Source organism: Callorhinus ursinus, unplaced genomic scaffold (genome assembly GCF_003265705.2).
Source record: "Callorhinus ursinus isolate GAN/ISIS: 27379988/994484 unplaced genomic scaffold, GSC_fseal_2.0 scaffold4, whole genome shotgun sequence".
NCBI classification, from domain to species: domain Eukaryota; kingdom Metazoa; phylum Chordata; class Mammalia; order Carnivora; family Otariidae; genus Callorhinus; species Callorhinus ursinus.
In genome coordinates, this window is record NW_027397066.1 from 128,404,206 (window position 1) to 128,421,075 (window position 16,870).

General features: G+C 35.2%; 1 protein-coding gene across 9 annotated transcripts in view; it reads left to right on the forward strand.

Annotated features, from left to right (window-relative positions):
• ARFIP1 (ARF interacting protein 1) overlaps nucleotides 1–16,870 on the forward strand; it is a 128,964-nt gene that overhangs the window by 61,668 nt on the left and 50,426 nt on the right. For 8 of the 9 annotated variants that reach the window (XM_025874329.2, XM_025874324.2, XM_025874334.2 and 5 more), the window contains 3 exons: nucleotides 6,315–6,423; nucleotides 11,265–11,360; nucleotides 13,153–13,265. In XM_025874329.2, coding sequence (XP_025730114.1) covers nucleotides 6,315–6,423; nucleotides 11,265–11,360; nucleotides 13,153–13,265 — 318 coding nt within the window. The remainder of the gene's footprint in view (nucleotides 1–6,314; nucleotides 6,424–11,264; nucleotides 11,361–13,152; nucleotides 13,266–16,870) is intronic. The other variant, XM_025874332.2, reaches the window with a different exon arrangement.

The window sequence follows — 16,870 nt, forward strand, 5'->3', positions numbered from 1 at the left end:
TAAAAAGCTTTTGCACAGCAAAGGAAGCAGTCCACAAAACCAAAAGACAACCAACAGAATGGGAGAAAATATTTTCAAATGACCTATCAGATAAAGGGCTAGTATCCAAAATCTATAAAGAACTTTTCAAACTCAACACCCAAAGAACAAAGAATTCAATCAAGAAATGGGCAGAAGACATGAACAGACATTTTTCCAAAGAAGACATCCAAATGGCCAACAGACACATGAAAAAGTGCTCAACATCGCTCGGCATCAGGGAAATCCAAATCAAAACCTCAATGAGATACCACCTCACACCAGTCAGAATGGCTAAAATTAATAAGTCAGGAAACGACAGATGTTGGCGGGGAGGTGGAGAAAGGGGAACCCTCCTACACTGTTGGTGGGATTGCAAGCTGGTGCAACCACTCCTGAGAACAGTATGGAGGTTCCTCAAACAGTTGAAAATAAAGCTACCCTACGATTCAGCAGTTGCACTACTGGGTATTTACCACAAAGATACAAATGTAGGGATCCGAAGGGGTACATGCACCCCAATGTTTATAGCAGCAATGTCCACAATAGCGAAACTGTGGAAAGAGCCAAGATGTCCATCGACAGATGAATGGATAAAGAAGAGGTGGTATATATAAACAATGGAATATTATGCAGCCATCAAAAGGAATGAGATCTTGCCATTTGCAATGACATGGATGGAACTGGAGGGTGTTATGCTGAGTGAAATAAGTCAATCAGAGAAAGACATGTATCATATGACCTCACTGATACGAGAAATTCTTAATCTCAGGAATCAAACTGAGGGTTCCTGGAGTGGTGGGGGGTGGGAGGGATGGGGTGGCAGGGTGATAGACATTGGGGAGGGTATGTGCTATGGTGAGTGCTGTGAATTGTGCAAGGCTGTTGAATCACAGATCTGTACTTCTGAAACAAATAATGCAACATATGTTAAGAAAAAAGAAAAAGAAGAAGATAGCAGGAGGGGAAGAATGAAGGGGCGTAAGTTGGAGGGGGAGACAAACCATGAGAGACGATGGACTCTGAAAAACAAACTGAGGGTTCTAGAGGGGAGAGGGGGATGGGTTAGTCTGGTGATGGCTATTAAAGAGGACACATTCTGCGTGGAGCACTGGGTGTTATGTGCAAACAATGAATCATGGAACACTACATCAAGAACTAATGATGTATGGTGATTAACATAACAATAAAAAATTTAAAAAAAAATCTTTGCTATTGATAAACATCTTTAAAATATGCCGTAAAAATTCAAAAGATAAGTCCGTGGGGAATTCTAATTGGGATGAAGAAAGGAAGCATAAATCTTTGCAGCTTACTTTTATTAATATTGTGTTTTTGTTCTGTTTTGTGTTTATTTTTTTTGTTTGTCCCCATAATGATTAGCAATAAGACTTTTAAAATTAAATTGTTAGAGCTTTGCTTGGATAACATATTGGAATAGGTAACTTTTTTAAGGCCAATTCAAAGAGATGTCCCTGGTAAAACTAATGTTAATTCGTTTTCTGTTTTGGGGTAGACCTGTCACCTCCATTGGTTTATATAGCAGTTTCTTTTGGTTTTGCTAATGAAAAATTCTGGATGCTGAGTATGCATAGGTTTTTCCACTTTTTTCATGTTTTTATTAAATATTAGATGTAAAAGAATGTTGGCACAAAATGTATAAGATATAAAGAACAACAATACAAATGAAAGGCATCAAGATTGGAAAGGAAGAGATAAAACTATTTCTATTTGCAGTGTGGTCTTGTATATAGAAACTCCTGAGGAATACACACACACACACACACACACACACACACACACACACAATTTCAAATTATTAGAACTGATAAGTTCAGCAAAGTTGTGAGGTATAAGAGCATTATTGCAAAGCCCAATTTATTTTTAAGGAATAAATAATGCAAAAACAAAATTTTAAAAATTTCAGTACTCAGGAATATGTGCAAGACTTGTACACTGAAAGCTATAGAACATTGTTGAAAAAAGTTAAAGATCTAAGTTAAGTGGAAGGACATCACATGTTTATGGATCAGAAGACTTAATTCATTAAAGTGGCAGTGCTCCCCATAATTTGGCATAATTTCTATCAAATCCTGTTTTTTTGTAGAAATCGACAGATTGGTCAAATGTAAAATCGAGATCCTAGCCAAAAAAGTCTTTAAAAAGATGAACAGTTATAGGGCTCACCGATTTTAAAACTTACTACAAAGCTGCAGTAATCAAACAGTATGGTACTCACATAAGGAGGGCATAGGCCAGTGGAGCAGAATTGAGAGTACAGAAGTAGACCCTTACATTTGTGGTCAGTTGAATTTCACCAAGGGCGGCAGGAGTTTTCAATAAGGAAAGGATAGTCTTTAAGAAATGGTGCTGGGACAACTGGATATCCATATGCAAATAATGAAGTTGGATGCAGACCTCACACCGTACTAAAAAATTAACTCAAGGGTCGCCTGGCTGTCTCAATCAGTGGATCATGCAACTCTTGATCTTGGGGTTGTGAGTTTGAACCTCACGTTGGGTGTAGAGGTAGCTTAAAAATAAAATCTTTAAAAAAATTAACTCAAAATGAATCAAAGATTTAAATATAAGAGCTACAAATATAAAATTCTTAGAGCAAAAAACAGGTATAAATCTTCATGACTTTGGATTAAGCACTTTCGTGTCTTAGATACAACACCAAAAGCATAAGCAACAAAAGATAGATAAACTGGACTTAATCAAAATTTAAAACTTGTATGCTTCAAAGAACACCATGAAGAAAGTTAAAAGGCAGCTCACAGAATGGGAAAAAATATTTGCAGATCATACATCTGATAAGGGAATTGTGTCATAAAGCTCACATGGCTCACTCCCTCACACTGCTTCCAGGAATCTGCCCACCCAAAGTAGCACTGGTTGCCTGTCACTCTGTATCTCTCTTACCCTGCCTTAAAAAAAAAAAAAAAAAAAAAATTTACTTACTACTTGTTACTTACAGCACTTATTACTGACATACATTTATTTGTTTACTATCAGGCTCCTTCACCTTCCTCCCCCCATGTGAGTCTGATTGGGGCAGAGACTAGTTCCTACACTGCTCTCTGTAGCTAGAGCAGTAGCTGTCATTGGTGTTCATTAAATGTTGGGACAATGAATAAATAAATCCTTTAAGTTTCAGAGCTCAAGCAGTACTTTCACTTTTCCTATTGGGTTCTCATAGATTTAGTCCCTATTCTGAATTCCTCTGATACCTATTGTCTTTACTTTGGCAACAAGTTCAACTTTTACATTAATATTTGTATATCTTGCCTCTCCAGTGAGGCAAGGACTATACCTTACCTTTTTCTTCGCCTAGAAAGTCTAGGATACAGCAGGAGTCAGCAAAAACTCATTAAATTTAAAAATAAACCAAGTTAATCTATATGGTGTTGAATCACAAGTCCTTTCAACAAATTCATTTATTCATTCGACGAATATTTAGTGAACATCTATATCTCAGGCACTATTTCAGGTGCTAAATATATAGCAGTAAACAAAATGGGCAATATCCCTGCTTTCATGAAACTTACAGTATATAGAGAGAAGAGATAAACACAAATACTGAGTGATACCTGCTATGAGAAGAGTAAAACAGTAAGCAGAATAGGGACTTCCAGTGTGACGTTGTGAGAGTTCCTATTTTAATTTAGTTTAGTTTTTTTACTATTTTATTTTTTAAAAATTTATTTATTTTAGAGTTGGGGTGGGCAGACGGAGAGAATTTCAAGCAGACTCTCTGCTGAGCACAGAGCCCGATGCAGGGCTCAATCCCATGACCCTGAGATCGCAACCTGAGCTGAAACCAAGAGTTGGACGCTTAACTGACTGAGCCACCCAGGTTCCCTGAGAGTTGCCATTAGCCTCTCTGACTAAAGGAGCAAGCCCTGTAGATGTCTGGTAGGAAAGCTTTGCGGGGGGCGGGGGCAGGAAATACAAGGCTCTTCAACAAAGATTCTTGTTTTTGAAGTAGCTGTGTGGCTGTAAGCCTGAGGCTGGTAGGAGATGAAGTCAAATCATGTAGTGCCTTGAGAACATTTTACAGTCTGGGTTTTCTTCAAGTGAGATGGGAGGCTGTTGGAGAGTTTTTACATGCAGGATAATTTTGGTTGATGTGTGGATTTAGAGGTGTTTGTCTTGGATAGAAGCAGGGAGACCAATTAAAAGGTTCTTGGAGTAATCCAGTTGAAATATGATGCTAGCTTATTAGACCAGAGTGGTAGCAGTGGAAGTGGTGAGAATTGGTTTGATCCTGGATATATTTTGAGAGTAAATCTGATAGAATCTGATAATGGTTTGGATGTGGACATAAGAGAGAATCAAACATAATTCCTAAGATTTGGGCTAAGATTTTGGTAATAGAGATGCTGTTAACTGAAAGGAGTGAAAATATAGGTGGTATTATTTTGTTTTGTCTGTTAGGGGTTGGGGATTTACTGTGGAATCAGTTTTTGACACATTAAGTTTGAGATGCATATTTAATATCCAAGTCGAAATAACAAGTATGTAATCAGATATATTGGAGTTAAAGAGGGAGGCCCAGGTAAGACACCTAAATTTGGAAGTTGTCAACGTATAGATGGTTTTTAAAACCAGAAGAATCAGGGACGGCTGGGTGGCTCAGTCGGTTAAGCGTCTGCCTTCGGCTCAGGTCATGATCCCAGGGTCCTGGGATCGAGCCCCGCATCGGGCTCCCTGCTCAGCGGGGAGCCTGCTTCTCCCTCTGCCTGCCACTCCCCCTGCTTGTGCTCTTTCTGTCTCTCTCTCTCTCTCTCTGACAAATAAATAAATAAAATCTCAAAAAAAAAAAAAAACCAGAAGAATCAATTAGATCACCGAAGAAGTGGCTATAGGAGGAAAAAGTCCTCTGACTGAACCCTGGGCCACTCCAGAATTTGGAGGTAAAGGAGACAGTAGAACATAACAGATGATGTAAGAGGAGAGTCAAGAGTGTCTGAAGTTAGCTGGGGGGGTTGAAAGTACAACAAGGAACAGTTACCTGTGTCAAATACTGTTTGATAAATGATAAATTTGTTAAGTCAAATGCTGTTTGATGCGAATTGACTTCATCAGTTACTAATTCATTAGGGTCCACCATACCAATCGAATAATTGCCTAAGCAAAATTAATGAGCTTCTCAAGAAAAACCCGTCTCAACATTTGCCAGTTATTTATCTGTTAAATGTAGACTTTGCTAGGGAGCCTGGGTGGCTCGGTGAGTTCAGTGTCCGACTCTTGTTTTCAGCTCAGGTCATGATCTCAGGGTTGTGAGATCAGGCCCTGTGTCAGGCTCCACGAGAGTCTGCTTAAGATTCTCTTTCTCCTTCTCCCTCTGCCCCTCCCCCCCTTTCCTCTTTTTCTAAAATCTTTTTAAAAAAATTTAAACTTTGCCAATTAGAAAATTTAAAATGTTAGTCCTGAGTTTTCAAATTGTAACTGTACATTATATGTGATGTGGTACCATATTAAGAAAGGATTTCAAAGACATATTTTTGTTTTAGTGCATCATTTGTCATTATTGTGTGAAACCAGTGGAATCCATTCATAGACTCTGATTATGAAAATTGGGTAATTCCTCATATCCAAGCCAGAGGAAAGAAAGGACTTTTGGAAATCTGTGTTTCTTAGCTTTCTTTCTTTTTTTTTTTTTTAAACTATAAGACGGAATGTGGAATATTACATTCTTTACAGCTAAGTTCCAATTAGAAGCTAATTTGCAGTTGGGTTGAGTACTATCAGTGTTTAACATAAATTTAAATAGCAGAAAATTTCCTTTACCTCACCCTGATTGAAATCCAGGAAGCTTTGCTTACCTAGCTAACCTTGAAACCAAAGGAAAATTAATATTGGAAGTGAATGATTCATTTATACTATTAGCCAGGCTCATCATGATTGTATTAGACATCAGTTTTTACATAATAGACTTTTTAGTTCTCTTAATTCTGTTCTTTAAAATGATTTTTCCCATTAAAAAAAAAATGATTTTTCCGATGTATCAGTAGCTTAGGAATTTGAAAATTGAATTTTAGTATCTGCCTGCTGCTTAGTTCTAGAAGAATGGAAGTATTTTGTATTTGACATACACCATACCTCTTAATAGCAAATCTTGCTGAATTTGCTGCTGCTTATACATCATTATCGAATGACACAACAGCATTCTCTACATAGTAGAGAAAAAGATAGTTTAGAATGTGAGTAAAAGGACACCATTATGCTGAACTGCCATGTGGTGTGAAAAATTTTATGAAAATTTTCTCTTTTATTCAAATGTTGCCAAGGATTTGAAGCGTTCATTACCAGCTGGACTTGGTCTCTCAGAAACCCAAATTACATCTCATGGCTTTGACAATACCAAAGAGGGGGTTATTGAAGCAGGAGCATTTCAAGGTAAGAGCCCACATATTTTTAAAGATGGCTGGGTGGAGGATGGGAGAAATGCATCAAAAGCTATCTTTATTAATAAAGCATAATAAAGTCCTTTGATTCTGTGATAAAACACTGATTTTATAAGCATAATTTTTTCTCTTCAATTTAAACAATTTAGGAATTGTTTTAGTAGTCTTCTTTATATAAATAGATCAATATGCATAATTTCACTGATTATTAAAGAATTGGTTTTAAAATACTAAAGTAAAAACTGAAAAATTATATAAAAAATGCAGATTTAAATTATTTTAGCTTTTAACCACAAAATTTGTAACTATAAGTCAGTATTATTTTATATGAATACATATTTCCTATTTCAAAACAATTAGAAAAATAACGTTTATTTTTCCTATTATACATTCCATGTAAGTGGTCTCCCAAGACCACCCTCAGATTCAGTAATTTGCTGAGAGTACTCACAGGACTCAGTATATAGTCAAACTCATGACGATGATTATTACAGAGAAAGTATACCAAACACAATTAGCAAGGGCAAAGGATGCCTGAGGCAGTCTGGCAAAAGTAGGCATAACTTACAAGGGTCTTCTCCCACAGGACATTAGACAGCAGTTATTAATTATGTTTAATTCCCCCAGCAGACTGTGACAACATGTATGAACTATTGCGAACCAAGGAAGCTCTTTAGAGCCTCGGTGCCCAGGGCCTTTATTGGAGATTGCTTGTATAGGCACCCTCTGCCTGGCATGTACTAACATTCCAGACTCCCAGAAGGAAAACAGGCGTTTAGCATAAACCACATTGTTTGTATAAACAGTTTAGGCATAGTGAACCAGTTTTACCATTCTAGGAATGGACACCCAAAATTTAAGTTTCCAGATGCCAACCAAAGGCCAATTATGTAAGCTGGACTCTTTAAGGATAAACAGACTTGCTATGTTAACTCTTTTCTGCACACATTTCATATATAGGTCTATTTTTAATATAAGGAAAAAGTTGCATCCTTTTAATACTCTTGCATATAACAATCTTTCTCAGGTGTTTAATTTTCATGTGAGTGAAAGTAAAACCATGTAAACATTTGGGTATAAAAAATGAATTTTTTCTTTCTTTAGCTATAGTTAAAATAGTAGTTATATTTGATGTTCGATAAAGTATATTTTAAAACTTCATTATAATTTCATAAAATGAAAAAAAATCTCTGTGCCTTTGCAGTCCTTAGCTTTTATTATACTAATAGCCAATACTTGATTCAAAAACAACTTATATTTTGAAATATATTCTTTCCTAAATGGGTCCTGCAAATAAGCATTGAGGATAATCCAGAATAACAACCTCTGCTCTAGGCTATAAAATGAATGGGCTATCTAGTGACATCATTTTCCCCCCTTTTTATCCTTAGGTTCAGAAAAATAAAACCATAGAAAGGTAGCATACGTGTCAGTGTCTCAGTAGTCATTATGTAGCATTCTGGCTAGCATATCTTATCTAGGGGATAACTTTGATTTTGAAAGGGTTGACTGAGTGCCTAGAATTGTGAGTGCTTAAGGGATAAAAGGCTTGCACAATGTGACACCATTTTTGGACCAGTCACCATTTTCCAAATTTAAATGTCGATAGGAAATATAAAAATGCTTTTACTATTAAGATGTTTTAAGTATTCTCAGTGAAATTATTTAACTGACATTTGGTTCAGTCTTTTTCCCCTTAAGTAGAATAGTAGTATACAGTGACTGAAATCAACTGACCATTATAAACTGTTGTGTGTGAGCATGGAAATGCTGACAAGTTTCACGTGCTTATCGATATATCCTAGTCCTTCAAAGTGGAATAAAAAATATGTTTCATGATAATGGCAGTAATTTATGTCTCTTTGAATTGTCTTTATATAATTTTTTTAACATAAGCTATGTTGTTGATCAGTATATTAAAAAGAATCATTCTGCCATATGCAGATTAGTTAAGCATTTATTAGAAAGCTGTAGTTTGTTTTTTTTCCAGAAAGTTGTAGTTGTTTTAAGTGTCTTTGTGTAAAAGTATTTACAGATAAACTGGAATGAACATGAGAAAAAGCAACACTATTAAAATGTATGAAATTGGTCTTCTGAAAAAAATGTGAAAGGAGTTGGGGCTGTTTTAGCTCTCTGGAAAAATGACTGAATAATAACTTAATAATGACGTTATTACTTGAACAGTTGCTTCAAGAAAAGTATTAACATTTACTTTTCCATCTCTAGAGCAAATTTAGGAGAACTTATACTTAACTTTAGCCTACCAACAGCAAATACTGAAATCTACCTAACAAATACATTGCAGAATTAGTAATAGTGGAAATCATGAATAAATCAAAGCTCATTAGAGTGAAGTATACTTGATACGTGAGTTTTGTTTTAGTGGGGTGTTGATTATTACCTACATATATTCATATTCCTAGATTCCTGTTATTGAGGTGAAATGGAGCTAATTCCTCAAAATTTAGTCAATAAGGATTTTAGATTTTTAAGAATTATTTTTTATTGAATATTAGTGAATGATTTTAGTAATGAATTTAGTCTAAATTAGTGGTTTAAAGGGTTGAAGATACAAAGAAGTGATAATTACCCATGAAAGGAAAAGGAAAAGGCTGAAGTACCCAGTTACCAGGGCACCATGTATTTGCTATTTTAGTTTGGAAGGTTCTATATCATTAGTTACATATATTATACACATCTCCTGTGTCATGGGATTATTTCTTATGAAAGATTAATAAACAGTAATAACCAGAACAACAGAGCTCTATTCCTGGGATCATCAAGAAGTAGAATTACAGTAGTCATTTTTTTTTTTTAACATTTGCTTATACAACAGAAACCCTTGTGCCTTGGATAGTAGAGATAGTCTTTGTTTGAAATGGTGATTGGATTGGATAACCTATTAAAATGCCTTCCAACTCACTAAGTAATTTATGGATTGGTGTTTTCTGTATTGAATTTAATAATGGAAATTTTAGGGTGTGAATTCAGAGCAGCTGCGTCTCTGATAAGCTGTTTTAACCCCTCTGGGGTTTATTTCTCCTATAGTTTAATGTCAGACTTAGTTGATTTCTGTCATCCCTTCTAGTTTTAAATTTTACAGTTTATCAGATTTAAAGAGATAAATATCTCTCACTTTTGAAAGGTAGTGCCAGTCTGTTTAGGTCTATTGCATGTTTGGATTTTAATGTTAGATCTAGTTCAAATTAAGGTTTTCATATTATTAAAACTGGTGACTATTTCTCCAACAGAACTTAGTATATCTGGGATATAACCAATTTTTACTAACTCTAAGTAAGGAAATTTGATCTTGATTTCTGTTCTATTAGAACATTTTAATTACAAATTTGTTTCATTATATGATTTCTAGGGAACTGGGAGAGTGTAGTTGAAATAAAAGTACCTTACAGACTTGAAAATATTCTCAGCTGAATGTGAAAGGATATTAAGTTTTTCAACTTTTAATTATCATTCCCTTAAAGATGTACACACTTCAGAATTTAAAATAAAGAAAGCAGTTGAAGTTACATGGTTTTATTTGGTTTAATGCCGGACATTAGAACAATGTTGGATAGTCAGTTTTCTCATTTTGTAGATAACTAAGGCTCAGAGATATTAATTAATTTGCTAGGACGTTCATGATACTGTGTGGCAAATAGAACCAGAATTTCAAATGCAGAGTTAAGAATTTAAAATTCAGTTGTGTTTCATTCAAAAAATGTTTTTTTCCTATGATTCTCAAACTTCCAGTTGAGTTTGAGAATAATTTGAGTGGCTTTTAAAAAACCACAAATGCCTAATGTACAACATGGTGACTATAGTTAATAATACTGTATTGTATACTTAAAATTTGCTAATAGAATAGATCTCAAGTAACCACAGAAATGTAACCAAAACAAGTGATGGATATATTAGTTTGTGGTAATCATTTCACAATGAATACATATATCAGAACATCACACAGTACACCTGAAATATGTACAGATTTTTTTTGTTTAATAAATAAAAACAATTGAATAAAAAAGGTAAAACTGAAAAAAAAAAAAACCCTACAGATACCCACTGATGATCAGTAGATCATCTTGTGGAGTGGCCCAGCTATGTTTTAAAAGCTCCATTCTTGTGATTAGTTAGAATAGCACTTTACATCAGCACTTCTCAAACTTCAGAATACATACAAATCACCTAAGGATCTTGTGAAAATGCAGATTCTAGTTCAGTAGGTCTAGGACAGGGCCTGAGTTTTTGGATTTTTAATGAGCTCTCAGGTGAAATCCCTGATGTAGGGCCCTTGCATCCATACTGTGAGTAGCAGTGATCTACACTACGTGCTATTGGATTTATGATGTGAAATTTTGGACTACAATTCTTGTGAACGCTGTGACTCATTCACATTTTGTGAATTCTAATTTTGGTACATTATTACATACCTTGTTTATTTAAAGAGCTTTCCTTTGAATGTAGGAGTAGCACATTATAAAATATTTACTTAAGCTTTAAATTGTCCGGCTATGGAACTTTAATCATATTCTGTTCATTGATTTGGAAATAGCAGAGTCCAGGTAGAGTCCTGTTTAGACGTGATCTTGCCAAGTTTCGTCTTATATGTGTTTTGTTTGGTTTCAACAGTTCCATGAAAAGTTTATACAAGAACTCCCCCGATCACATCCATTTATTTTTAGTCCATTCCTGCAAGAAAGCAAATATATTAATTCCAATTTTTAATCCTAGCTTTTTAATATTTTAAGAGCAATGTCAGTAAACCGATATTCAAAATGTGTAGTATGTAGAGGAGGAAAAGGATTTTCACAGTTAAATGTCTACCCTTTCCAGGTTCCCAAGCACCACCATTGCCATCTGTTATGTCTCCTAGCAGGGTTGCAGCTAGTCGACTGGCTCAACAAGGAAGTGATTTAATTGTTCCTGCAGGTATTCACTGCACTGATTGGATAAAAGCCCTTCTTGCTACTTCTGAAACTAAACTAATTCACTCAGTTTCATAATCCCTCGCTTTATATTCTTAGGTGTGTGTAATTCTGGCTTTTTTTGGTGGCTGCTGCTTTCTTTTTTAACAAGAACGGAAATAATCTCTCTAGACATACCTATTTTTCTGGCTTTTCAGTGTTATTAACTATATATATCTTAAACCTGAAATTTAATTCACTTTAAGATTAAAAAACATTGTAAAATTGGATTCATTTTATTTTATTTTATTTTTAAGATTTTATTTATTTGATAGAGACACAGCGAGAGAGGGAACACAGCAGAGGGAGTGGGAGAGGGAGAAGCAGGCTTCCCGCGGAGCAGGGAGCCTGATGCGGGGCTCGATCCCAGGACCCTGGGATCATGACCTGAGCTGAAGGCAGACGCTTAATGACTAAGCCACCCAGGCGCCCCAAATTGGATTCATTTTAAATCATGCTTTCTTAACTCTGGAAAATGTAGATTTACTTATTTGATCCTCTCAGCTTTGCAGGTCTGCTCTCTGTTTTCAGTTAAACAAAAAAGGAGCCTTCAACAATTGGGTTGTTCATTATTTGGAATGGGTCAAGTGGAAAATGTTGTATCTTCCTATTTTCAACCACAGCTTACAGATAGCTTGCAGATTGCAACAAAATGATATGTAATTTACCAGTTATACCCAATGAAAAATACTTGGAGAAAATGCATTTCTTTGCATTGAATTTGCTCTATACTTTAATATTGCTGGACTATAAAAACAGGAAAAAGTTGAACTACATATTTCTTTTAACATATGAAATGTTAACATTCTGTATTTTGTTTCTTTGAGAATTTTGTAAATCTTAAATGTATTTGATTTTATATACCGTTCTTGATCTTAGGTTATGGTAAAGTTGTGGCAAAGGCTGGTCTGACTGTAGGAGTAAGTGAGAAAAGAAATTTTTGCTCTGGCTTTAAAAACCATTTTTTAGAACTTTTACTCTTCTTATTTCATTGTTCTTTTTAAATTTTTACAAAGTTTTTACTCTGAGTCATTAGTATCATAAGCATTTAACTATTTCTTCTATGAAAAATATTTTACTATAGAAACTCTATACTGGTAGAGTTGCTTTTATGTCATAATTTCTTAATAGTCGGAACAATACATTGTCAGCGCCCTATACTGCCTTTATTAATTATGGCTTTTTGCAGGAGGGTGGGTGGTCTCTTGAGAAAAAAAGGAGGTACAATGTAGGTCTTGTTTTAGCCTAGCCTTTCATACTGGTGGTAAGATATTTTTAATGACTATTTGAAATTTGAATTATATTTTTAAATCCTCCAAAATTATAGTAACCTCTGTTGTTACTCTGTTCTACATCGTATGATGAAAGGAGATCACTGTGAAGAGTACGTAACCTTTCCAGATTTTTACTGACACAGTTTTTTTTAGGGTCATTAGGTTATAAGATTAATTGTGGGAATTTTGTTTTCTAGAAGTAAAGAGCTTATTTAGAAAAGAAGGCTGGTTGCAGCATTTTTTTTTTTTAAGACGATAGACAAACCACAAAGCATTTGTGTTTAGTTGGCAGAAATATTTTTTAAGTGTTTGGAAATTGTCCTCAATTATTCCAGAAAGTTCTAGTCCTTTACTTTGTGGAAACCATTTTATTTTTAAATGCATAAGTAGTTTAATTTGAATAGCATCAGTGGTTTGGTTTTTTTTTTTCCACCTACTTGTCTTTATCTAGTTTGTGTTTTATCTTCTGTTATGATCATGCAGGTGGCCAGAGAACACAGACCAAAAGTGGACCAGTTATTCTCGCAGATGAAATAAAAAATCCTGCAATGGAAAAGTTAGAGCTTGTTAGAAAATGGAGTCTAAACACCTACAAGGTTTGTATTTTTTTAATGTTTCCACCCTAACTAGCTCTAAGAATTTTCATTTGTATGTTATTCAAATTATTATTTGCAATTATATGAATATATAGGAAAGAATAATGCCTCTAACTATAAAAATACAATTAGAAAATGAAGTACTCTGTTTTATTGGTCTTTGCATAAATGTAGTCTAAAAAGTCAGCAGCAAAAGAGTAAAAAAGCTACAGAAATGCTTATTAATTGATAGTACATAATTGAAGAAGAAATATATTACCTTGGAATATGTTTGCCTGTAAAACTGCTATAGACATATCTCTCGCTACCTCCTCTTTTTGATACCTTATAGTAACTGAATGTCAAAGAGGTGTAGTCATTTTTCAGAGTTAGAATTCTTTGATCTTACTGTAATAAGCATTAACTGTATAGACAGCACCACATTGCAAATGAGTTGGACTTCAGAAATGTATTGTTGTTGTTAGTTGCATTGCCTCAGAGTAATTGGTGGCTATTTTTTTGTATGGCCTCTGTAAAACAAATAAGCAAATTATTTAATCTATAGTGTATTTGATATATTACAAATAGCTCAAACCACAAATCCATGGTACCTTTGAATCCTAACAGGACAAAACGGTAGAATTTAAAGAATAGTTAGGGGCACCTGGGTGACCCAGTCAGTTAAGTGGCTGACTTCTGATTTCAGCTCAGGTCATGATCTTGGGGTGGTGAGATCAAACCCCACATTGGGCTCTGCACTCATTGCGCAGCCTGAGATTCTCTCTCTCCTTTTCCCTCTGCCCTTCCCCCTGTTCACGCTCATGCTCTCTTTCTCTCTCTCAAATAAATAATCTTTAAAAAAAATAGTTTAAAGAACAGTTGAGTGGATGAAAACCCTAGTTAGTCAAGTCGGAGCATTTGCCATAACACTCTCTATATTTGTGAATTGTTTGTGGATGTAGTGGTTTGTAAGTCAGGAATTGTCTGTATTTTGATACAGAGGACATGTCTCTTATGTGTCTTCTCAAGAGTAATACAGAAGTGAATTTATACTTTCAGGTAATACTTGCAGAATACTTTCAGAAATCATCTATGAAAGTACAGGTTTTCTTAAGATGATGAAAGTGCCCCTGAAACATGTTCATGAATCTTTCCAAAAATTATTTTCCTCATGCCAATGTAGCCCTGATAAATGCCAATGGTAGTCATCAAAACCTGATGCCAGCGTCAACTGTTCTCATTCAGGACATTGTATTTAATTATTGCTCCTTTTGTTATCAAGTATGTGGATTCTCATTCCATGTATTGTTTCTCCCTTTGTATTCCCTCATATCACAACAGTTCACCCAGCTATCCAGACTTCTACCTCATCTTCTCATTGATGCCACATACCTCTTATCATTAAATGGACTCTGCCTCCTTAATATTGTTTGACTTTATCCCTTTTTCTCCATTCCAGCTTTCCCAGCCGTAGTCCATATTCTTTGTTACTCTCACATTACTGAATTAGCTTCTTGACAGAATCTCTTAGACTGCATATTCTCCGCTGCCTAATGTGGTTCACTTTTACTGAAATTGTTCGGTTGATCCCCATTGTCTTTAGAATGGCGTGGATCTGACCCATCTACCTTGCCAACGTTAACCCGTTGTTCCTCTCTCCCACCAGTGGATCCAGTGATCCATACCAAATTATCCAGAGATTTCCGAAACAACTATGCTTTCTCACACGTCTATAACTTTGTTCATGAGACTATATTTGCCTACTGCTTGGAATTCCTCTTTTTGCTCCCTTTCATTTCACTTATTTGTCTTTCATACCAAACTGAGCTTTATTCATTTATTTATTAAATTTATTTATTCAACCATTCCTTTGTTCATTTATTCATGAAGTTTGCCTCTAACTAGTAACATTCTGTGATCACACATTGAAACCTAAAGAATACAGGCCTTAGCCGTGCCTGTTTGGCTCAGTTGGTAGAGCATGTGACTTTTGATCTTGGGGCTGTGAGTTGGAGCCCCACGTTGGCTGTAGAGATTACTTTAAAAAAAAAATAAGGACACCTAGGTGGCTCAGTTGGTTAAGTGTCTGCCTTTGGCTCAGGTCAGGGTTATGGATTGAGCCCCACGTCAGGGAGTCTGCTTCTCCCTCCCCTTCTGCCCCCTCCCCTGCTCATTTTCTTTCTCTCTCTCTCTCTCAAATAAAATCTTTTTAAAAAATAATTAATAAAAATAATTACCACCTAAAAAAAAATACAGGTCTTAGTTCTGAACCAAGTCTTAGTAATTACAAATTATAAAATTTAAGATTTTGTTCATTTGAGCCTTCTTCTCTTGTGTCCTTTAGTTCATGTTTCCCTTGTTCCCTCTTTTTTTCCTATATACTTATTATCTGTTCCCCAATTTTTTCTTTTACCTCTATAATAATCTGAGTTGAATCATTATTAAGACTCCATATTTATCTCTTATATTAACATACCACATTCAGCCTTTTTAAAGTTTATGTTAGTGAAATTGACAAGCCTTTAAAATGTTGCACAGATGGCATAATACTACATGAAGGAGTTATCATTCTCCTCAGAATGATTATTTTTAACTGAAAATTTTTTTCATCAGAACTTAATTGGGATATTACAACCTAAATCAGAAGAGAGGAACTATTGATCTTGGGGTTGTAAGTTCAAGCCCTGTGCTGGACCCAGAGCTTACTTTAAAAAAAAAAAATTAGGCATACATGGGTGACTCAGCGGCCTGCTCTTAATTTTGACTCAAGTTATGATCGTGGGGTCCTGGGATTAGGCCTCACATTGGGCTCCCCACTCAGTGGGGAGTCTGCTTGAGGATTCTTTCTCTCCTCTCCCTCTGCCTCTCCTCCCTCTTGCGTGCAGTCTCTCTCCCTCTTTCTCTCTCAAATAAATAAATCTTTAAAAGAAATTTTTTAAGTGTATTTATACTTTAAAAAAATAAATAGAAGAGAGAAAGAATGTTCTAACTTACATGATTTTAATGGTTTGTAGCCAGTGTGTCTGGGTTGGCATATGCTTCTCCATCTAAACAAGCTCAGAGTGTAATGACTTTATTGGATTTTCTTGACTCTGTTCTTATGGCTTTTTTACCTTTTCATTGCAAATTATGAGCTATATAGGACATTCATTGTCATTTGGATAATCCTTCAAGTATAGATTTTGATTTGGTTGATTTAGGTCTGTACTTATTATCCATTTTACTGTTGAGCAACTTGTTCTGGCTACAACTTTGATCTTTTTCTTGGACTTCAGGCTCCTGCATTGTTTTTGGCCTTTAATCTCTCTTCTGTTTCTGTTCTCTAACAAATACTAAATAATTTTTGGGAAGATTGATGAGCATGTTTCAGGTACTTTTATCATCTTAAAAAAACCTGTACTTTTGTAGATAATTTCAGATCATATTTTAGAAGTATTAACTGAAAGAATAAATTCACTTCTGTATTACTCTTGAGAAGAGATAAGGTGTCTGTATAAAAGTATAAACAATTCCTGACTTACAAACCGCTACACCCACAAACAATTCACAAATATAGAGAGTGGTATGGCCAGTGCTCTGACTTGAACAGCTAGGGTTTTCATCCACTTAACTGTTCTTTAAATTCT